Source organism: Chelonoidis abingdonii, chromosome 9, assembly GCF_003597395.2.
Source record: "Chelonoidis abingdonii isolate Lonesome George chromosome 9, CheloAbing_2.0, whole genome shotgun sequence".
Classification (NCBI taxonomy): domain Eukaryota; kingdom Metazoa; phylum Chordata; order Testudines; family Testudinidae; genus Chelonoidis; species Chelonoidis abingdonii.
This window is the reverse complement of record NC_133777.1, coordinates 74,093,376-74,118,511: the sequence shown is the minus strand read 5'-3', so window position 1 is coordinate 74,118,511 and position 25,136 is coordinate 74,093,376. Positions and strand designations below refer to the sequence as shown.

The window sequence follows — 25,136 nt, the reverse complement described above, 5'->3', positions numbered from 1 at the left end:
AACTATTTCTAACTTCTTGCAGTTAGTTTACAAGAATTCTGTATATTCTTTGCACAGTTCTAGCGAAGCTCAAAAAAATACAGTAGTTTAAAATCTGAATCATGTATTTCTAATGAGAAGTTACTTCCTTAAAATAAAAATGAACCCTCCCTTTGTATTTCATGTAGATTACATCATAATACAACTAAAGCAAATTTCTTGTACATTATTTTCTCTGCCTCTGCACTGATATAGCATGGATTGCTTGATTGTTTTTTTAAAAACCCTTCAGATTAAAAGTGAGCAGAAGATTAAAAAGTTTAAAAAAAAAACAAAAAAACTCTGCAGAGCCATAGAGAATCAAATTCTGTAAGTAAAAAGCACTCACAGTAACAACCAATTAGATTGTAAACTGGAGAACCAAAAAGAAGGAATTTGTAGCCAGAACATGCTTAACAAAATACATTTTGAACATGTCCAGCATTGCTTGTCCTATGTTTTTCTCAAAAGGATTAAAATGTGACCTGGCTCAAAACATTTACACACCTATGGGCCAAGTGGGGAAATGGGGCTTCATCCATTTAAGATTTGTAAAGTTATAAAAAATGTCCAGCTGTTCAAAGAACACTAAATGGTCAAAGGGTATCTCAAGTTTACAAAAAAAAGAATCAAGGGAAAAAGATCTACTAGAATTGTCCATAAAGAGCATGTGAGAAAATTCATTGTAGATCTACTGCATGCACGCACTCTCTCTCTCACAGTGGAATGAATGCTGTGCATGCAAACGCTGTTTTCCCTGCTGGCTGGGCAGGCAACCGCTCTCTTGCCAAGAATGGGGGAGGTTCTGAAAAGCAAGCTTATGCTGACGTCACTAGAAGGCAGAGCTCTGCTTCCACAGAGGCGCCCGAGTGTTGACTGTCCTGTTACCAAGTGAGCTAACAGCCAATCAGATTCCACAGCAAAAACAAGATGGCCTTTGAACTCCCCACCAGCAACTTCCTGCTGTTTTCAGAGTACACACAGTGCAATGCAGTATGTCTGTCAGCTATGCGGCACAAAGGAACAGCCATTTTGTGACTGAACTGGACCTGCACCAAAATGCCAGGCGTTTAATCATTTTTCCTTCCTTCCAAGAGTGGCTAGTTTCCTTTTGAGCATTAACAAGACAAGAAATACAAATTGCTGATGAAACCAGACAGAGGTGTTAATTTCTGTTTCACTTCTTTATTTTCCCCAGATAAAATCCTTTTATATGAAACTACTTCTTCATAAAATGGCTGCCACAAACTGAATTTGTTCTGTTCTACAAAGTCTGCTGCATTCTGCAGTTCAGTTCTACAAAAGAAGCCGTTTGCCAAGAGGACAACAGATTACAGATCTAAAACTTCAAAGTTCTCAATGGAAAACAGGTCTAAATCCATTCACAGAATATTTCCAAATTGTACTTTATAACACGAAATGCAAGCTGGAAGAAAATATAACTGTTTGTACAGCTTCTGCATCTCTTACGTAATAAAAATACAAGCCATGTCCATTTCATTATGGTTAGGGCTATAAAGTAACTGCAATGAAGAAATTCCAAGGGATTTAAGCAGAAGTTGGATCTATATGGTGTGTCCTTATTTTATGTTATTTATACTACTGTAGTACAGGATTGGCAATTCCTAGATTTATTTTATCTTAATTTGTATTTCAGATACCAGTATTTGTGAAGTTAATGTTGCAGTCAAAATTTATTGTGCAACTGCTCCTCTTCACATCTGCCTTTTTTTAAAAAATGCATTAGAAAAGGCAGAAGATGCAAGAATTTTTTTTAAAGAAACGTTACTGCCAACATTTTGTTCCATTGTTCAAAATTTTGAGTTATTGACAACATCCCAGCTTTCATCCTGGGTGAAGCAAGTTAAATTGAGTGAGTTTAACAGTTAACTTGGAAAGCTTGACAATTGGGTTACTGTCTGTATACTGAAATACAGGAAGAAGAGATGTTTCATAGAATCATAGAACAACAGGGTTGGAAGGGACCTCAGGAGGTCATCTAGTCCAACCCCCTGCTCAAAGCAGGACCAATTCCCAGACAGATTTTTGCCCCAGATCCCTACATGTCCCCCTCAAGGACTGAACTCACAACCCTGGGTTTAGAAGGCCAACCCTCAAAACACTGAGCTATCCCGTCCCCTCTTCTGTTCATCCAAAAGGTCCCAAGAAAGGCCTACATATGTACAGACTCTACTAAACTTTTTGTAAGAGTTAAACTAACATTTCCCCTCGGGAATAATTTCTGTTTCAAGTCAACTCTCAGAGGAGTTAGTTTGTTCAGATAAGGGGTTTTTTTTTCTTCTTTCCTAGGGCTGGAAATTCAGGAATCTCAATTCCAGTCATATTCCCTAGTCATTATACTAATGGACTCTCTACCCAATACACACATTGTTTCTCATCTGTATTTTGCAGATCAGTGGCACCAATCACTCATATCCACCTCACCCATCCATTTTCATTACTGTAGCCTCCAATCAAGGCACTATTGTATATAATATGACTTCACACATTACCTAATGCTTCTAAGCTAGTCCAACAAAATTGTGAGAGGGGAGTCAAGTCAGAGAAGCATGATCTGTGCCAACATCAATGTGTTTCAGAGTTGCAGTAAAACAAGCTGAAGGCTTTACTTCCTAGAAATCATTTCCCCCATATCTTAAGGTCAACCTTGGAAAGCCAAGTATTTTAGACATTCAGCTGATTCAGCTCAGAAAATAAGGCTCATTTATAAATATGCTCTGTTCAATTGCTCCCACACTCCAGGTGAGTAGATATTACCAGCAGTAAGTTTATTCTGATGAAGTATGGGAAAAAGGGGAGAAAATGTTAAAGAGTTTTACTTTTTATTTAATACAACAGATGTAACACATGGCTCAATCAATGATGCTAGACACATGATCTATGCTACAAAAGAGCAAAATTACACGTGATGTTATGCAAATATTATAGCCTTGGGACAGAAACAAAAACAAAAAATCAAGAGTTGTGTCTGTGTGATCCCAATTATTCACCCACTATACCCAGTTATTGGACTTCATTTTATTTGGTATATGTTCCTACACTCCTAAAATGTATTTATTATGATTTCTGTTGCTCTTACTACTGATCGTCCACATTTTTCAGTGACTTTTAGATTAAAAAGCAAACCAACTTTTCTTGATAAAGTCAGGATTTTTGCAGCTGCACTTAAACATAATTACCACCTGATAATTAAGGTTGAAAATATGTCAAACATTTTAAAAAATACAAGTCCCTGTATATACTGTGTGTATGATTGGGTGTTTTTTTTAAATCAATTTAACAATACCCATTTTAAATCAAATAAACTTACCTATTTCCATTTTAACACCTTTTATTAGATTGCAATTTAAAAACATTCCTGATTAGCACGCAAAATTAAGTTTTAAAAGGTTCTAACAAAATAATGTGGTCATGAATGTGTTTCTACCACAATATTTCAAGTTCATATAATGTTCAAGAATAGGTTAAATATTACTGGAACAAGAATCTTATTCATACATTTGATAAACTTACATAGAGCACATATTGATACCAAAGAGTTTTAGAATTCATTTTATTGACAATTACTTAAAAGATACTCAAGGAAAAATGAACAGGTCATGATTTAATAAAAGTTAACATAAATAGGCAAAATGTAATGTATTGACAAACCACTGAATAATAATGCAAAGTTTTTAGACTTCAATGTTAGATTAAGCCAGCATATTGTTTAAGATACAATGTTAGAAGCTAAATGAAGAACAAAACAAAGGACTTAATGTTGTTGTAAGTATATCAAATGTTAGCAGTATTTTCAGCATTCTGTACTCTTCCTCAAATCAAAGTTAAATTTATAAAGTATCTGAAAAGAATATCATTACTTGACATAAAAGTAAACACATTCTGAGCAAAAATATACAAAACAAGCAATGAAAGGACACCAAGGTTCCCATTAACAATCCTAGTTTAGATTTTATAAACATGAAATACTATCACCACCAGGGGAAAGTTTGGTTAAATTGTATCAAAATATCCTAAAATACCTAAACAGTATCAAAGTTCTGTAAGTCTAAATAAAATATAAAGTAAGGAGCATCAATCAAACAGGCACTTTTTAATTTATATTTTAAAATGAACTTTTTTTCATTCAGGTAAGTTTCTCTAGTGTCTATTTACTATAATTTACTACTACTAGGCTTCGGTATGGCCCTCAGTTAAAGTTTAGACTTCTGAGATTCTTCAAAGAAAAATCTGCCTTGTATGTAAAATGGTGCAATGCAGCAATGGCTAAACCGACAAGGTCGTTTTTCACAGAACAAAAAACCTAAAAACTGAAATTCAGAAACTGAAAAAGCATAACAGAGAAAGGGTATACCTTGAATAAAGGTACATTACCTTTTGACTCTGACATGGGCCCTTAAGTCACAACACAACTTTCAGAAATTGCTACCAAAAAAAATTAGGGTGTGGCATACTAACAATCTCAAGGTCATTCCTTAAAAAAGGAATCAAAATCAGTTAAATGTTTTGTCTTAAGTATGGATAGTAAACCAAAGCTGTTAAGGTAAACACTGTATTCAGAGATTTTTCAAAAAATAAAATAAAGTTGATAGCTCATACCTCGATGCATTGCTGTGTACTGAACCCTCCTCTCCTTGGCTTTTGTCCTCATTTCTCATCATCTTTTAATTCTTAAATATTAAAGGGGGGTATCTGTGTTTGCTTTGATGTCCTGTGCCCAGGTATTTACTGTCAAAAGTTGAAAGAAAGATAAGGTCCCAGTTTGTTTCAGTAGCTTTCATTATCAAGAACAAAGTCCTGACGCTGCAATGATAGTTATAACAATACACAACACTGATCAGCACAGGAAAACGGACATTTAAAACAATAATATTCATTTTAAAAAGAAAAAATTGGAAGAGAAACAGCCCAGAGCAGCATCCTGCAAACTTTCCCAAAGTAACAGAGGAAGCAAAAATCTCTGTATTTTATTGCGTCACTCCCAATACAGCTCAAATCGGTCGAAAAGTCAAAGTACTCAAAAACGGCAGAAATCTGAAAATTAATAATATTAATTGCCCACCTACCTGATCCATGCACCACCGCCAGGAGGACCAAGCCGATATTACTTTCGGGTAGTGGAAAAACATCAGATCCAAAATATTTGGAGGTAAAACGATAACTATATATTTTAGATAATAAAAAAATAAATAGATTATAACCCCCAAAAATATACTGCTGTGAAAGCAAAAGCAGCGATAATTAGGACAAAAAATGTCCGGGGGAAAAGCTCATTAGGAGAGCGCACAAAAATGGAGGTACGCCATGGCTTCTAAGCTGGAAAAACAACGACCTGGGCTCTCTCCACGGCTTCTTCTTTCCAGCAAGGCACGAAAAGAGAGCCTCCAAAAGCTGCTTTTCTGCCCGAAAAAGGCTCAGTTAGCCCCCGATTCGTGCCTAGAACAGATAAGGGGCTCTGGGGGCCCCCTGAGGCTGCCCAAAAGTTAGGGAAAGTTGCGTAAAGTGTTGGGAAGGCACGGAGCTCAGCGCGCTCTCTCTAAGGCACAGCCGCCATCTAGAGCTCCTTCCCAGCTCTGAGCTCTGCCTTTGATTGACACTCTCCACATTTACCCCACAACTCAGGTGATGTACCATAGACCCACCCCTTCATTTCTACCAAAAAAAGAGAGAGCCTCCACCTAAAGGGTGTCTGCCACCCCCCTACATCCTTGGCTTCTTCAAACTACCCCGTCTGAGGGGGCACCTTAACCCCATCTGGCTCAGACACCCTTTTCAAGCCAGAAAGAAATGTAATTTGTTTCTTTTGTTTTAAAAGATTTGCTAAATATTTCAGTCCATGGGCTAAAATTACTTCCTCCCTGGACAGGAAGTGGTGCTGTAACAAGCCATTTTGAAAGAATGGAAGAGGGACTAATAGCCAGATTTGAGCAACAACCCTCCTTGGAAGTCAACCCCACCCAAGGGGTAGCAATTTTTTTTTAAAAATTCAATCAAAAAAAAAAATCTATCTTCAATCAATAATCCTTTCCCTTGTTACTCAGTACCTATAATTTAAGATTGAAAAATGGAAAGTCACTACACCCTAAAGAAAGCAGTTTGACAGTAACCCTTTCAACTCAACAGCGCCTCCCTAGTGGTTCTTGAGAAGAGCAAAAACATAGCTATGTTATTTTAATTCATTAACTGAACACACTATTGCAAAAAAATATAGCACCCAGGTTGAGTATTGCCCATTTCTTAACCCATTAGTGTTTATAATAGATCTTAACATCCTAAAGTGGACTTTTTACAGTAATGTAGAATTTAAGGTCCAGAATTATTACAAGCCATGTAAAATCTCAGGTATGTCCTGGCAGAGAAAACACCACTCACTGAGGAATTGGAAGGGATCTAAGCACAAGAGATACCCTTATGCACACCACTCCTCCCCCAACAAGCAAAAGTGATAACCAACTAGAAGCCTCACCTAAGCTTTTCACACATTTATTATCCATTTTACAAGATACTGGAAACAGGCATCCGTGTTCTGATTTTTTTGGTAATGTTTTGATTTGGGCTTTATACTAAGTGCATCAAAAATGGTACAGTATCCCAACCAATGGCCAAAAGCAAGTTCTACCAGTAAAACCCAAGTTATTTTCTTTCAGCTCCCCCACATCCTTCCCATTATTGCCCTCAGTCAATCCACCCTGTCTCTTCAATGCAGTAAAATGAGGACTGTGTAAATTTGATGTGCTATACCAAAATAGTGCAATATTGACTGGGGAGTGATTATATAAATATAGAAGAAAGCTAGTGACCCTCTGCGCACGCAGCACAAATTAAAAAAATAAATTACAATCTAAAAAGAGCACTAATTCCAAACTGAACTTTAACAGTACAAAGAAACTCTATTAGTTTGAATACTCAGTCTTTTTTAGATAGTCTAATACTCAACCACACCATATAATAAATGGCAGAAACAAGACTGGCGAGTTAAGTGTGTACATTCAACACTACAAGATTAAACAGTTATGAACAGCCATTATCATATGTTTAGAATGAAGATTTCCAACAATTCATCTCAATGAATGACAGCTGAACATATCTCATCCTGAATCTACATTTGTCATCATTTGGAGATCCGTTTTGTCCAGATTATCTCAATTAACACCAGGTCTGTCCTAGCATTCAAATGTGAGGAGAAAAACGTTGGGCTACCTGCTCAAGATGAAATTTAAGTATAAAATTGTTTCTCTGTAGCCAACGGTTGACCAATACCATACATTTCTCATAAGTAGCAAAGTGATTATTGAACAATAACTGACTTTTAAAAATACTACTTCACATAGGTTAACTTTGGTGTTTTTAATCTAGTAACAAGAAAGATCAAATAACTCCACTTAACATTTATTTGTAAGGAATTATTAAGTGAACAAGAAATTCACAGTATACAGGATGGCCATGAACTGTACTGGACACTTGTACAGACTAATTCTAATCCATTTTAAATAGATTGGTTAAACACTCTTTAAGTCAAGGTACTCAACTCCACTGAAGTACAAATTTTTAGAATGGTGTACTTTTTTTTTTTAATCAATCCAAAATGTAACGGAAGTTTCCAACACAAAGCACATGAAATTTAGCAAAGAAGTTGTTCAGGCATCTCATTTGAAGTTCACTATAAAGACTTTGTATACATACTCCTCCGCACAAACAAAAACAAAGATAGTTCAGGATGGCCCTTCACTGCAAGCCAATGACCATGCATTTTGTTGCCTAGTTTGTCAACATATTTGAAATTTGTACCATCCTGATAGCTTCAGAAAGTTTAACAAAACAACTTTGACAACTGACCAAGTACTGAACAAAATAAAAAATTGAACATTTTAACTCCATGGGTAACTAAAAATAAAATATTGGACATTGAGACAAACTGAGGAGTCTTTGAAACCAAATATAGCCATATTTCAAGTATTTCATAAAGCTTACAAAGCCCTCAGTATTTACCAGCTTTAAAAATATTTCTCATTTTCAGAGACCAATGATCAAAGAAATTTAATGCACCTGAACATCAATACATTCTAAGTATTTTTCAGCCAGGAAAAAGACAAACCAAGAATAAATTGTAAAAAAACATTTATTAAATTAGTCACTTAAAAAGAGCATAACAATACATTTTGCCCAAATAGGCAGTAATATACCTGATATTAACTTAATTCCCCTGTTAAATATACATTTCTTGGAGTATAAAATTTTGCCACCCATCCCTCAAAAACAGATCAATTTTCTGTACACTTGTACAACACCCTTTAGAAATTCAAGTCCATTTTGGTAGGATGATCACAAACCCAAATCTTCTCTGGTTTAGTAACACTGAAGTCCATGTTAAAGTGTCCCTGTCTTGGATGGATATATCACAGCACTCATTCATTAGTCCATTTCCTCAACCTCTCAATCAACAGTGGAACTGCCATCTTGGTTTCCCATTCGTAGACTCCATTTGACACTCTTCATCTGACTTGACTCTTTATAAAAAAATTAAAAGAAAAATGCTGTTGGAATATAGATAATTTATCCTTAAACTAAACAGACAACATTCAACTATGTACCTTGAAGGTATTTTAAACATGAATTTTAGAACTAAGGCTTCATGAATTTGATTCAATATAAATTATACATGCCAGAACACCTGCTTTTTCACCAACTAACATGAGCACATCTGGCAGCATGACATGTAACAGTTTTCAAAAATACAAATAAATACTACAGAGGAAAGTAAGAGTTCAAGAAACCTTTATAGCATAATGAACTCAGCACTAAAATTTTGCATAGGGAACTATTAAATTAAATACAGAGGGATTTTATCTCTGGTGACAAACTTTACTGGATTGACCTATCTACTAAAGTTAATGTAAAACACACGTACTTCTAGCCAAAGTCTCAAATCAAGTTGAAACTAAGCTTAATTTTTTGCTATTATATAAAATTTTCAACAATGTCCCTCTCTCTGCTTAGAACACACAAGTAATCAAACACAATAATGCCAAAGGTATGAAAGCGAGGTTACTATATGAAGGCGTTGACTGAAGTCAATAGAAATTGCAAAAGTTGTGCCATCTTGGCTCTAGTCTTCTAGTCTAGAAAAAGAAACCTGTGGTGATACTCATTTTAAAGTGACCAAATATCAGAAAACAGACGGAATGATCATTTCAGTAGCTACTGGATGAGCCAATGTGTCAAAAATCAGATGGAAATTATGCAAATTACACTGCTTTGTCTCACTGTTTTCAACACAACCAGCTTAATGTCACTCTCCAACCATGCTTCCTCCAGCCATGTATTCAAAGTTTGCTCTTCATAAAGCAGCAACAGGGCTTAAGGCACCAGATCAGTGACAAAGTCAGAAGTGTCCAGATGAACCATTATTATGACTGCCATTAGAAGTGGGACATTTGGCCCAACAGATCAAGTTACCTTGCCTCTTGACTTTAAATTACATCATTGCTACTGAAACACAAACCAAATGTGATCCAAAGACAAAAACTAATGTACTTGTTTAAACTGCTATTTGCACCCATATAAACATAAACCTTAAGAACAGGAAACAACTAAATGGCAGAACAAAAAAAAAAACTCAAAGCCTACAAGCCATCAACGAAGTGCTCACTGTAGGCAAAACCCTCTGAACTGTACAAGAAATGGTTTTCAATAATTGTTTCCTCAATAGTGAATTTGCATTCTAACTTTACATTTGTGATCTTTTATTTCCTTCTTTCGATTTATTCTTTTGAATGTGGCTTTTTAACTAACACACAGTTTAATTTTACAGCCAATTCTACCACTATCTGGTCCCTTAAAAAAAAAACCTCCAGGCATAATCTTTCCAGGTAAGAAGGGCTGCAAAAATTAATTACAAAAAAAAAAAAGACAGTAGAATTGAGTGTTTTGCCGCATTATTCCAGTGCCACTAGTCTCACTTCAAAATATCCAGTCAAACTATGTAAAAACTAACTATGAAGTCCTTACAGAAATCTGTTCCGGGTTAACGATTTGCCATTTATTATGTTTCATATCCCAGTATTCCTATATGGATGAACTGATTTTTCCTCCCATTTCAGATACATGGAATAGAGGTACATAACGTAAGTGGAATACAGGAGCAGCTATTTAGATTCAACTTGTAGTTGTTGCATCATATAGGTAACAAGTTGAGGGTAGGTAGAATATTCAAATCACAGGGCCTTCCCATCTTCAACCTCACATACCTATTGATTTGTTTTGTTTTTTAAATTCAAGTGGTATTTCTACTTTAGTGGGGGATAGCTATTAACTAATATTCTCTAAACTGAAAAACTTACTACAAATGTATTATGTATCATATATTGTACAAACTAATGTAGATTTAAACCAATTTAGGCACTTGGAGATTAGTCCATGTTTCAAAATATTTTTAGGAACTAAAGATCTGATTAAGGCACCAAAATATGACATAACCACACTGTCAAATCTGGTCAGTGAGACAATATCCTTTATTGGACCATCTTCTGGTCCAATAAAACCCACGTTCTCTCTCTAATACCCTGAGAATAACACTGATACAATTCTTGCCAGTGTCAAATATTTTGGAATGTTGGGGTGGGTGAAGTGGATACCCAGTACATAATGAAATTCACCAAGTTTCTTGTTATGGTTACTGCTTCTGTTGTAAGAAATAAGGGAAGCCAAGTGTTGATCTGATAACCATAGTACTTTTTGTAGTTTTTGCCGTTCAACCCATGAAAACCTACTTTTGTTGGGTCATTCCACTGAGTGCAAAGCAAATATAAGTGACTGGATAAAAGAAGGCTAACGGTATTTTGGGCTATATAAGCAGGAGAATTACCAGCAGATCAAGGGACGTGATCATTTCCCTCTATTCGGCATTGGTGAGGCCTCATCTGGAGTACTGTGTCCAATTTTGGGCCCCACACTACAAAGAATGCTCAGAAAACAGTGAAAGAGTGCCAGAGGAGAGGCCTCGAGTCTGGAGTACACTGGTACCCAAAATATTAGGGGGATGCCCCATCAAGCACGTGGAGCTAGGAAGGCATCGTAGAAAATACAATTGTAATGAAGAGAGAAGAATCAGCAGAGAGGGCGAGCGGGCGACAAAACAGTGATTGCAGGGGGCTGGGGATTAATTTAGCTCACACTGTGGCAAGCTTAAGGAATGGAGAAAAAATGGGGGGGGGGGGGAAGGGGCGAGGGGAGAGAACTGGGAGTAATATCCTCAGTTGATAGCGCAGCAATAGCTTCAAGAGAAGCTGCAATCTGAGAAGGGGGGGGGGGGGAGTTCCAAAAGACGGAAAGGAGGAGGAATCGTAACTATATTTCTCCCGATTAGCTGCTGTTCAACTGCGTGAAGCAGAAAGCTGGAGGCGATTCCACCATGGCAAGAGTAATACGGCGATGTCTTCAATGCATGTCTAGACTATCGTGGCTACGCAGGTTTAGGGTGTGTAGCAGATGACAGAACTGCCGTTTAGAGGCAGTAGGAGAACTTATGTTGTTCACTCTCAAAGGTAGTGGCGTAAGGACCGGAATGAGTCGGATGAGCGGTGTATACGTTAGGGAGTTGCGGGTTTTAGGAGAAACGTTGGTTTTTTCACTAGTGAGGACAAGTCTCCTTGGTCTCGCAATTAGGCAACTGGAGTATTGTATTAGTAGGTATCCTGGTGAGGGTGTAGGTTGCGGCAAAGTCCTGCTGGCTTGGGGTTGGGTTTTTGATATCGTGTGGAGTGCAAATCCCTTCCTTAGATTATGCGTTTTTTGTGAGGTACAGGGGGTGGGGTTTGACAAGCGCTGGGCTTGACTAGATGAGCTCTGTGATTTTACTTGGAGAACTGGTCCCTTCGCGCTTAACACCTCGCTTTGTTGATATCCGGCAGATGGGGATTGAAGACTAGATAAGAGACCTCCTCCAGCTCCGATACAGGTCCCGGTTTATCCTCCTGAACTCTGGGGTTCCTCAGCCGAATATACATTGTGTCTGTATAGCTAAAAAGTGACCTCAGCCGGCTACGTTATGGCAGAGACAATATTTGCTCTGAGCTATTGTGGTTCAGCCGAGTATAATCTGTATATCTCTTTGCCAGTCTGTACCATGGCATTGGTTCGGAACGATAACCCAACACCGCAGACACTCTATTCGAGTGGTAATCTGAATGACTATCATACCTGATCTCATAAGTCATCTTTGAATAGTTTAAACTCTATCCGCCCTGTAATACTTTACAAGGATACCTATGCAGCATTAACATCAATGTATCTAGAAAGTTTACTTACTATATATATAACGTAAGTAGGAAGAAATCCTGTTATTCATCAGACTGTGCCATGTAAAAATAAAGGAATGTTTAAAATTCAATTTCCAATTATGAGGCAAATACCTTCTAAATTTATATGTCTCTATCTTCAAATAAAAACCAACACAGCTTAAACATTACTGTGTGGTGATTAAAATTGTCTATTTTCTCAAGAACCAGGATTCTGCAAACCACATACATCTAGTAAACATCAGCTTTACAAACTACACGTGTTGTTTATGTTTTTAGCCAAGGGTTATAGAAGTTCCTCACTCTCGTTCCAGATAAACATTATGTAACTTCTACAGCACGTTGGGCTTTTCCTCCTGATTTAGTTATATAAAGCTCTAGAGTTCACCCTACCTCTGTCCTCTCATCAGTGTAAAGATGCACTGTACAGTAGCAGGTTTGTGTCTTCTTTTTTTAGTAGCTCCGTATAGTCTTATAAACTTATAGGGTCTCTCTCTTAACATTCGTCTTTGCATCTATTGATCTAAAGGTTCTCCATTAGCATTCTTATCTCGCTATTACACTCGATTTGTCACTACCAGAGAAACGCATGTCTCTATATCGCCTCTCTATTTCTAACGCAATCGCTGTTCTAGTTATGGTTGTCAATTAGCTATTAATATCTAACACAATGCACTTATTGTTTCAAAAGATATTGTGCTCTAGGTTAACTCCCAATAAGCCCTGAGCTATTTTATTAGCCATAATGGTTTTTTTGTGAGTATTTTCTAATGTTTTCTATATACACTTTGCCAAACGATATTAAGGACAGACTGACTCGAAACCGCCATAATCTTTTATTAACATATGCTAACTAGGTATCCGAGTGTGCTCTCTCATTCTAACCTTGTTGCGCAAAAGATACTCAAGGTAAACAGTCCCAAATCTTGTCAATGCAAATAACAACATCCACGATGGTCTGAAATATTTACCAGACCTAGGTGTAATCATTAAATACAAGCACTATAATAAGTCGTTACTCTTCACTACCTGAAAATTCATATATTCTAGATATATATGTACTCTAAATTTTTATGCCTCTCTAATTTAAAAGTATCGTATCATCATTTCTATTCTTGGAGTGAATAAGTCTCAATAACTTGTCTTGCTCGTCAACAAATAAAATTTAAATTTCGAATTATCTAAGATGCAATGAATATTTTATTGTTTCTCAGTGGTATGAGTCTTCATTATGCCATTTTACAATTGTTAATTTGAAAATCTAAATAGACAATCTACTCACCATAGGTTCTCAAACCCCTAAAAGGTGTTACTCCGATAGGGATATTTCCTATAAACCATTTTGTATCGTATGTCGAAAAGAAAACCCACAAAACATAAGGACTTTACTCACTCAACTCGGAAAGTGATCATAGTTAGAGGTGGAAGATAATACCACCAAACCCAATGACGCATGTGACATAAAAAGAAATTTAGACAATATATCATACACGAAAGATGGCAGTGTAAATACTCGATAATAAACCAGACACAGATGTCAAGCTCTATATTTCATAGAGTGCTTTGTCGGCGAAATCAATCACCAGATGGCGCGTAAAACAAAAATTATAAGGACAGGAGTCAATGCGTTTTTTTATAAGCTGCTTTGCAGTAATAACTTCACCTCTATACCGAAAGGTAGTAAAAGCTTTAATGTGTAAATGGAGTTATTAGGGAAATTCCCGTTAGATTACGAGAGTACTAATCACAACAAAGGAAATGGGACAGGGAACAAACTTTCACTCCCTAAGTTTTAGTAAACGCTGAGGGGCGATAATTATACTTTTCCCCACGGAGTGTCGAGTAAATGGCCAGGATTATTACAACAGCAAAAATCTTTATCTTCACGAGACTACGCATTTGAGCTGAGATACATAGAGGGCTATCTTGTATATCTTTGTCTACAATAGTTCGTTTAGTAGCACTTTTCCATTCTAGATGTGGGAATAGTAAAGCCAATCTTCTCTCAGAGACAGAGCTGTGAATTTACTTGCCGCCCTCATTAGCCATAATATATGAAGGTGGTACCAGATTCTTCTTTTATGGCAGAAATTCACATAAAAGGATGTGGATTAATAAGGATGAGGATCATTTCCTCCACCACACTTACATCTCAGAGAGGAAGGTGTCTCATGGCTACACACAGTAAATGATAATATATATGCAAGTATGAATACCTATGTTCACTGGGAGGCATCGTTACAAGAAGGGCACCTCATACGAGGTGGTGTGTAGTTCTGTTCTAAAATCCCGTAAAGAAGTTTACTAGGAAAAAGTTGTTTGTACTTCCACTGGAAGTATGCATGATAGAGACATTTAGTGACCGTATGTTTCCGGAAGTAGACCAGATGGAAAGTAGTAATTATTGTTTGTTGTTACTTTTTCTTATTTTTATGAAGGGCTCCTAATCATGGATGTCTTTTGCACGGTAGATTTGGATAAAGGACTGATTTAACAGGAAATTTTTTTATTGGTATCTTATATTTTTTATGAACAATCTAACATAGTGACCAGTCATTGGACCAGGGATGAAAAGTACTGTTGGGTTCTATTGAGTAATAATAGACAGCGACATAATTTGTATGATATAGACCTTTATCTCTAACTGACACATTTAGGAACAAGACAATGGTGTGGCTTCGTGTAGTGCTCTCAGGGAAGTTTTATCTTACCATAGCTACCACGTCAAAGTATTTGGTCTGATAACTAACTTTGAAACTAGAGCACAATGGGCATTAGTTAAAGCTCAGGGGTTGATGCCAAAGAACCGTTTTTTCTTCCGGTCACATCCAACATCAGATCATGGCGATAGACTGGTCTTTATCAGAATGTTTGATAAAGTAACTCCTCCTGTTTAAGGTACATTTGAAATTCAAGATTAGAGCTGGTCCAGGGAGGACAAACACATTGCAAACCAAACAGCCACTGAGCACCTTAAGATGTCTGAAATTTTGTGCAGGTAACACGATCCCCATCATATAAGTATGCAAAAATACTCCAAGTGCCAGGTGAGTACCTTATGACAATTTACCAAAGTTAAAAAAGTAAACTTCTGGTAGAAACCACAAATGCAGCGAGATACTTTTAAGCCACAAACTCAACCCAAGCAATGGCTGACGCGAAAACATAAAGCGAAAAATTTGCTGAAAAAAAAACCAAGCACAGAACTACTCTTAAAAAAGAGTATGATGCAAGGCTGATTATAAGGTAACAGCACCACCATAAAATCTTCGAAAATCACCATGCAGAAGGTACACCAACTCCAAAAAAGTTTAGATGACACTCAAATCTTTTATTTCTTATTCAAGAAAACTTTCAAATACCCTAGACAAATCACTAGTCCTAAATTTAATCTTAATTTACAAACACATTTTAAAGGAGAATATTTTAAAGATAATTCTTCCTCAAATTAAGTTCAGGACTTCTGTCTATCTTGCCTAGAGATTACAAAGCACCATAAGGAAGTGAATAACTTTCCTATGTACAAGATAACTGGGATGTCTTCAGCTGCTGCTGGAGAAACATAACCCTACTACAATGAGTTTATAATCCAAATTAGAGAAAGAAAATGAAGACAAAGAAGGGCATAGGGAAAGCTGGGGTGAAATTTAACTGTTAACCTTAACTTTCACCCCTCTTTTCCATGACATACCAAGAAATTATACAGGTTCCCATACTTTTAACAGAAGTTGAGACAGAGCAAGAGGGCTGAGGAAGATAACACAATAGCTTCGGTGGATAGCATGGCAAAAGTGGGTTTAGAAGAATGAAGATTACTTGGAACACAGTAGGAAGAATTAAAAAAAAGCAGCACAAAAAAGAGAAGACAAGTAGACCAGGCGGGTATAAGGGAACCAAAAAGGGGAATGATACGTAGTCAGTGAATTAAAAAAGCAAGACACCATACACAATACTAGTTGCACCTAAATTTGGCAGCAAGGTCCTGGTATTCTGCAGTACTCTAGTGTTGCAGTTTGGAGATTCTAAATAGCTTAATTTAAATTAAGAACTAAGGCTTTTAAAGAATGAGAAGGAGCCAGAACAGTATGATTCTACCCCCAATTATTTTAATTATAAAAATAATTGAAGGTAGAAACAAAGTCTTATACCTCCTCCACCAATTTTCTGTTTACAATACGCTCCAGGGGTTTGTCTAGATAAGGCAGGACTTTTGAATTAGTTATCAGTAGGAAGCTAGATGCTTTGGCAGCCAGGGAGGGGACAGTTGGGTTTTTGGCACCTGCGGAAGCGTGGAAGGCAGTTTGAACAGAGAACAACATTAGCTGGATGTCTCTACTAATGTGAGGCACAATGAAACAGTCATGCTCAGGTTGCAGAGTTATCATCCTAATATGATGATGGATTAATGTCACCTTGGAGCTACTGGTTCAGGCTGTCTGCAGACTAAGGAAAACATCACTGAATGAGTTAACTTTTCACATTTGGAAGATTATCTTCACAAATGAAAAAAGTATTAAATGCAAACTTAAATTCTGCAGAAACATAAAATCCACTGAAAATTAGGACACAGAATGTTATGCAGAGATATTGAGTCAACAAAAGGACTTAAATTTGGGCAGATAAAAGAAACTTGACTCTCAATACCTGTTTTAAAGATCATACAAAGTAGTCCCAGGGCACATTCTTTTTAGCAAAATATAATTCAACAAGCAAGTTGTATTCCCATTTTCATCCTAAATGGTGGCACTAGATATAATCAAGTCTTCTTTCCTACTCAAACCTGACAACTTTGCATTTTGACTGAATGGAGGACTATTCCTAAATGAGACCCTATAAACTACTTGCTCAAAGTGGCAGGTCATACCCTAAACTCATAGCATCCTTTGTGAATTTACAGATCTTTGGAATAAGAAGGTGGGAAAGAGCTCTGAGTCTTAGAAAACTCGCTGAAGTAGTTACTAACTAGTCTGCTTAAGGACTCTTGTTGCTGCTGATAGGCGCGCACAAGGACAAAGCTTGGCTAATGGTATTAATAATAGGATGCTTAAGACATTAATTCGGTTATGTGATTTTCTATTTTATACCACAAATAGAGACAATATTGACGGAGTACTGTACTATTTGTACAAAGTAACATATTTGATGTATTGTAGTCTGTATAAATACAAATTTGATTTAATGTTTTAACCTTTGTTCTCATCAAGAAGTCACTTCACAAAAATGGAAGAGTGCCACAGCATTATAGGAAAGATTTAAAATTGATTGAAATTAGTATTTAAAAAGGTGCATTTCATAACGTCACCAAAACCAGAAGAGTTTAGGACTCTGGTACTTTTAAATAAAAATAGGTTTATTTAAAATATGCTTCAAGTCAATCAAGTTTAAGGACATTTTCAATCAAAATTTTTTCAGCAAATTAAACATTATAGCTATAAAACATATTTTATGATGCAATATGCAAGTATATTAAGAAAAATAACTTACCAGTGCTTCAATCAACATCAACTATTTTGTGCATCCTGAGATCACCACATTCCTCATCACATCTGTAGGGGAAAACATACATTAAAAAAAGTACCGGAAATCAGTACATCAAAACTTAAATTCACTGATTTTTATATAAACACCAGAAAGTGCCATCTTCAGCCTAGCGCAAAGCTGCCACCACAATTCCATGTGGTTGGGGAGAGTACGTACCCAATTAAAGACAACCAAAAAGCATACAGCACTTGTCAAAGGATATGCCCTAATCCACAAATACCTCACATACCGCTTAGGCAATCACCTTGTGGCAAAAGACTTATGAAACTCTCCACAATTTAAATACCCTTCACACCCTCGACATCTAATCCCAGTGACACATCAGGAGCGTTGAAAAAGACGTTATCTCTAGCACTTTGAAACCAAATAATGGAAAACTACCAGGCACCCACTGAACTGAAATGATATTGCGAAATGCTCTTAGGCTTTAGCCTACTCTTATTTCCACTTCATTCACTTCTAAACAGTTGCCTCAATTTCGAAGAACTGATACCGCAGTTATATACATATAACCAAATTGCCATGCACAATTTTCTTAGGCACTACAACAGCATAGAATTCTATACCTATGTCCAGTTTTCAACAGTGGTCAGCTCAGATGATATGTCAGTAAAGACTATTACAGTCATATAATTAAGTAATCTCCTTAAATATCAGTAAACATTTTAATAGAATCTCACCCACACACCACAACAATTATAAAGCCTCAGAAAGCAAACTATACCCAAGCTCTCTTTGTGATAAATTAAGACAATTTAAAGTTACACTTTCAGCTGAGCATATTGATAATAATGTAATCCTAAAGATCTCCCCGAATGAAAAAAACAATTAATAAAATTAAAAATTCAAACTATTGAGAGACTAAAAAGCATACCACTCATTAAATTACAGGATTAGCTCTAAATCACCTAACCTAACGTGCCTTAATCCAATCTATCAAATCATTAAATCCTTGCTAATAGGCATTGGCCAACAAAGTTTCTCCATAAAATACATTCTGAAGTAAATAAATGCAATCTTTAATATAAAGTATGATAATAACTTCTCACAACATTTTAATATTAAACGTTAGATTTCTATCTGATACTAATACCTTTTCTCTCAAGTTACTCCCTTTATTTATATTTCCCCCTTCCACATCATTCCATTTAAACCACCTGCAAATGGAACACTCCAAGTAATTTAATAATTGTTCCAAAAGCCTGTCTCATTCACAAATTGGTATCCATCCAACTTGAGTGTAACAGTAGGCACTGACAGTTACATAGTATATATATAAGGATATAACAAAATCGTATAAAATGGATTTAACAGCTGCTATCAAGATCACATATAGCATTCCAACAATTGTTTCATTCATTGTTAATTTCTCGTCAATCGCCGATAGAGATTTCTCGCAAAGCAACCTCAAATTTGATAAGTAATTAACAAAGAAGTTGTTGTCCAACTGAGTGTTACATCTATGCTTCCCTCTCAAAGAAACATCTAGCATAGAGACTTCATAAAGTAACAACAAAGCATGTGAAAGCTGACTTGAAAGCACTAGACACTCTAAGCGTATCACTATCTAGTTCAGAGTCATTCGTCTGGTTACAACAATTCTGTTTTTCTCATGACACTCAACTGAGCAATAAGTTATTCGCTCTAGCTCAGGTTATATGCCCATCAAAGACACAGATATACCAACGTCGATACAAAGAAAGCAGATTGAAGAACATGATTTAAATGTCAGTGGATAATTTTGAAGAAGAGCTAACATTTGGTAAGCAGACAGTTGTCAAAAGTGTCTACTGGATGAAGTGAAAAAGAAAGTTCCCAGCAAAAAAAGAGAATAGCAGTGGGATGGCAATAAATCATATTTCTTGCATGTTCACTAGTGGTTGTTTTCTTAACTGTCAAACTACATGCCCATTGTACTTTCAATTTCCAACTTTAAATGTTATCATTTGACACTCATATTATTCAAAACAGCTATTTACCTTATAATCATAGAAAAACACTAACTAAAATGCATCACTAAAATGCTTACGTTTTATGCCATGTATCCCACTTAGGAAACTGTTCACTAGTAAATATTAATTTAAGTCAAATAGCATTTGCATCTCCCATTTATAGTTTAACTTACTTGATATCTGAATAAAAATAAGATTTTTAATTAGCCTAATGGCTGTAACTTTGCAGAATGAGTGTAGTAAAAAAAAACACGAACACTTTACCTCTTTCCCAAACCAAAGTATCTGAAATTTCCAGACAGCCTTTCGGATGTCCTTTGCACTAACATCTCATTCTACAAGTTACACAACTGGCAGCTCTAGAGAGACAGAATGCTCGGCTCCATAGACAATGGCTCCTCTCCCTAAGGGATGGCATGCTACCAAGCTCTAAAAGAGTCTTGTATGTCTAACATGGTCTCTTTACTCTGCTCAAGGTGAGGCTCACTTGTTTTTAGATGTCATGTTTTCTGGTTACATGCAATGGGGACTAAAATGATTCCAGAGCATAAACAAACTTATGGATTCTATGACACATTAATATGCTCTCAGGTGCCTGGAAGCGAGATCTTTCCTTGATTTCCTAGAGGTGTGAACTGAGTTGACTGAGGCCTATACAACGTATTTAAAGAATAGCTGCCAATATAAAGATCAAAATATGTAAGATTTGAATTAAAGGGACAAGAAGTGAGGATCTAAACAACAGTCAAAATGATTATAGAACATTAGAGACCATAGTTTTCACAATATATTCAGTACAAAGAATACCATGGTGGTACAGGATGAGTTCACGGTCATAAAGATCAAAGGATTCTTTTCCAAATGCCCTTATAAAAGTGTCTGCTAACCAAACTGGGTCAACCTATGATGTCTAACTTATATTTGTATTTATGAATAGGTCAACCGTGACTCAAGATTTTTTATCTTAAATGGGCTTCACCAAAGGAATAAAAATCATGAATTTCACAGATTAAGTGTTAAGAATTATCACCAGGATTTGAGTGTACTGCTCTACTATAATTACAAGCCTGTTTTGGCTTTCTCATCAGTAGATTATCTGAGAGGCCTGGACTTTGTAGCATTCTGTTCCAGTAGACTGAAGATTCACATCAGATGTCACATGCATCTTTTCAAAACTGCCAGATAATTTCTTAAGGACTCCTAATTCTCAAGTTTCATATTATACAATTACATGACTGACGTTAAATTTTACACAGCATCCTCATTCAAAATTTTGTTTTCCTGCAGTCTGCCTACATTGTAAGCTATATGACCGCTTCTCTACATAAATTAGTTTGATTTGTGTGTCATACTGGCAAGAACTCTTGTGTGGGTAAAATGAACTGCTACAAGCTGAGACACTTGAAAAGTCATATCTGTAGCTGAATAGTTAAAGCAATTAGCTGGAACAGGCTAAAATTAACCTCCAAGCTAGAACAGGTATCTGTACTCTATCAAGTGGGAGATCTTATGAGAATGGTGTTGATTTTTGCTAATTTTTAGTTTTATCTAAGACAGTTTTGGGGGTACACTGTAACACATGTAACTCATTAAGATTCATTTTAGTATTCTCAGTTAATTTGAATCTCTTCATCAAGATGATCTTAAGATTTAATGACCTGAATTTGTATATTAGTAAGGTAACCTGTAAGAAGAAAACTTATTAACACAAGCACCAAGTAAGATCGACAATGCCGAGTTACATTTGAACCATGTTACCTTTTATCAATCTAAAAATGTAAGATAAAGAGATGTCTCAAATTCAAAGGTAGTTGAAAATTAGTCAACTTAAGTTCTAGAAATAATAAGGTTTCTAACCCTACTAGTGCTTTGGCTTCTCATTTTTATAGCAGTAGGATTTTAGACAGCAAATCATCCAAAACGATTTTTTTAAATGAAGTGCACGAAAGCCCAAACTGAAAAAACTTGAAATATGACCATGAAGTAATGAATTCAGGAACAATGTATTCCTGAAGTTTAACTCAAACTTTATTTACACACTTATGTGCTGCTGCATATGGAGAAACACAGAAATATCTGCCTTGAGTTTCTAAATTCTTTACTTTTAATTTATGTTACCATGCAATATATTTTAGACGGTACAAACAGATCCATCTCCTTTTACTGAATGGACTGTCCCATAATCTTGAGAAAAGATGGTATTTAGAGATCACATCAAGAATATTATGAACTATATTTAGTATGCACTAAAATTTGAATGCAAATCCTGAGCAACACACCATTCATTTACTGTGTTAAGTACCCTTTAATGCCTTAAACATCCCACAGCGTAAGTTTAATGCTTATCTGCTGAAAAAGTGAATTTTAAGAGATTAACAGAATCCCTATTACTACTTACCTGATATGAACACTATAGAATTTTGAACATTTCCTTTTATTCCAGGTTTAATAGATCAGCCACTGCAGCAAAGAAACAGTACCCAGGTACAATCCTTTAAAAAAGGAACAAAGAAGTTTGTTTAAAAGATCAAAAGCTATCCAAGAGATTCCACCTACACTTCCGCCATAGGACTATCTAAATGTATTAGTATATTTCTTTAAACACAACTTTCTAGTGATTGCGTATTACAGTTCTCATCTGAAGTACAAAACAAGCACATGAGTAACATCATGGTACAAAATTAGAAATAATAAATGTAATAAATTCTTTAAAGAACCTTAAATGTTCAGGCTCTTCAAAAAACAGCTAGGCCCCCGAGACACTTCTTGTAATTAGCGTGTATGTTTGTTATTCAGTTTTTGATGCCATGTTTAAAATCTACAATATGCCTAGGTGAACTTGTTTTTATTTAACTTTATAATGCAGAATACAAAATGATTTACAAAATTCAGTACATTTTTTCACTTAGGAAAAAAGGGTAAATGAAATAGGAAGTTTTCATTAAGTGAAGTGACGAGCTTTTTCACCAAAATTCAGTGTAGATTGCTAGAGATTAATTCATCTTTTAAGCTATTAGAACAAAATTAGTTTGACAGAATACCTATCAAACACACTTTACATGAAATTTTAAAATGGGGCATTTTTGCATCTTATACATACATTAAAACATACCCTTTAAAATCCAAATAATTTTGTAGTGTACCCCATTCAATTTAAGACTAAGACTTGCAAAACAAAGGTCACTTTTACCTTTCCTAGTAAAGCACAGCAGTAGACAATTAAACAAATCCCCAAGGACAAGAAAGTAACTGAAAGTGGTAAAGATGCTGTGTAAAAACTTAGAACAACCCATTCTTACCTAAAAAAAATTAGGTCTCTACAATCCGCCTGGACACCAGTCAGCCATCAAGTAGGTAAACATTTATGGAGTTCTATCTTTAAAGAAAAGACAAATGCAAATGTTACTGTTTTGCTTTTTAAAAGGTTGTAAAAGATTATTTGTAAAAATATAAAAACACCACCAATGTTTAAGAGTACTGAGTTAAGACTAAATCAAGACAGCATTGGCCATATATATACATATATATATATACACACACACACACTCTATAATCTCTGGCAACAAAAATATTGGTGTTTTTACATCTGAAGAGACACACTGGTGATGGGATGGGATTATGAAACATCACATACACAGTTCGTATTTTTTGCATGAAAAGAGGTAAACTGTCTGCCCCCTCCCCCTTATTTTTATTTTTACCATTACCAGACCATTAACCATAAAGATGAAATCAAAACTGTAACAGCATATATTTCATAAAGCAAAACCAAGCAGTGTTTTTTGTAGTTTCCCTTAATTCTTTCCTTTACTCCATAAAATGCAAAAGCCCTTAAAATATTAAGCCATGCAAAGTTAAATAAAATCCCCACTAACAGCAAACTATGATGTTAAAATGGCTGTCATCTTCTGTGAATTTTTAGCCACAAGTTATTTGATCTCTCTAAGTGAGGTATCAGCTTTTCCCTTTAGAGTACAGTTTTTAAAACTTGCAGCATCTTTGACCTTTAATCAGTCCCCAAACATTGCTCTATAACACTATAAGCACTGCCAAGTTTGCTTTTCCTCAAAAGGCTTAACTTAACTGGTTGGCAGTTATTCATCCCCAATATTCCCCAGCCTAGTAAAATCTTCACAGATAGTTCTATTAAAAGTCAGTATTTTAAATTCATACATAATATTACACACTGAGGACTCCTACGTGTAAATTAAATTCTCAGTACCTGCTAATGTAAATGGAATGCAAATCCTTTAAAGTAAAAAAAACAATTTAGGAAATAAGGGCTATTTTGTTTTCAAAACCAAAATAACTATTGAAGCTGAAAAAGCATCTGAAAGAAACAACGCACTCAAGCTTTTTCTTTTTTAAAAAAAATCATTTATCAATGTGCTAAAAACACCGCAGGCATTCACCTAGAACTTTCTTTTCAGCAAACTGTGTCATAGCTTAATGCTGCAGAGATGTAAGTGTAGTTATAAAACCATTACAATTTACATCTAAAATGAAGATACACAAGTTTGTGTGCAAGATTAACACAATGTTTTTAAACATTAAAATTTCTAAAAAGTCAGATTTCATTCTCATAATACCCAATTCACACAAGGGATATCATGAAACTGTAGATTTACCTTTCAAGGGTTGTATTTGAAAAAGAACACAAAGACTTTAAAATCTTCTATGACTTAACACTAGATAAACTGCAACAAATATGGCTACATACCATCTCCAATTAATATAAAAGCAGCTACTTTATTTACCTTGTAATATTCTACAGTAACTTTTTAGTAACTTTTTACAGATCTGGTATTTGAACATTATCCTAAAACATATGAGTAATCATTAAATGTGAGCCAATGTGAAGCAAACACTAAATGTTCCATTTAAACTTTTCCTTTTAAAGGAGTGTTCAATAATAGGTTATCACAAGTTCTAAATTATAAAAACACAGTTGAACAATGATCAAAATGCTATGCAAATAACTGCAGCCTTGGTAGCAGAAAAATGCACACATTAAATACCAGAGAATGACACCTTAGAAAATGCTTTTTTTTTTTTTTGTAACTACGTATTTCTCAGTGTCATTTAAAATTAGTTACTATCACATATTGTTCATTTTTAAGTAACTAATTTTCCTCCTGCAGAAGAGTTTAATTCACAACAGTAATTTTTTTTTTTAAACTTTCAACTGTAGAGCTGGCATAAACAAGGCTGTTTTAGAAAATTTCTAAGTTAAATGCCATTTTAACCACAAGACCTGTATTGCACTTAAATGTCAGACTTTTGTTTAAAGCTCTATATCCAAACTATT

At 35.6% G+C, this 25,136-nt stretch overlaps 1 protein-coding gene across 7 annotated transcripts in view; it reads right to left on the bottom strand.

Annotated features, from left to right (window-relative positions):
* The window catches only part of CHD2 (chromodomain helicase DNA binding protein 2), an 81,923-nt gene extending 75,933 nt beyond the window's left edge, over window positions 1–5,990 (bottom strand). For 2 of the 7 annotated variants that reach the window (XM_075069698.1, XM_075069699.1), the window contains exons 1-2: window positions 5,106–5,674; window positions 4,639–4,767 (exon numbers count right to left, since the gene is read on the bottom strand). Coding sequence is in view for 4 of the 7 variants with exons in the window: in XM_032783022.2 (XP_032638913.2) it covers window positions 4,639–4,700 (62 nt within the window). In the remaining 3 variants the exon portion in view is untranslated. Of the gene's footprint in view, window positions 1–4,638; window positions 4,768–5,105; window positions 5,676–5,717 lie in introns of those variants that run through there. The other 5 variants (XM_032783022.2, XM_032783011.2, XM_032783014.2 and 2 more) reach the window with 5 other exon arrangements.
* Window positions 5,991–25,136: the final 19,146 nt, after the last annotated feature.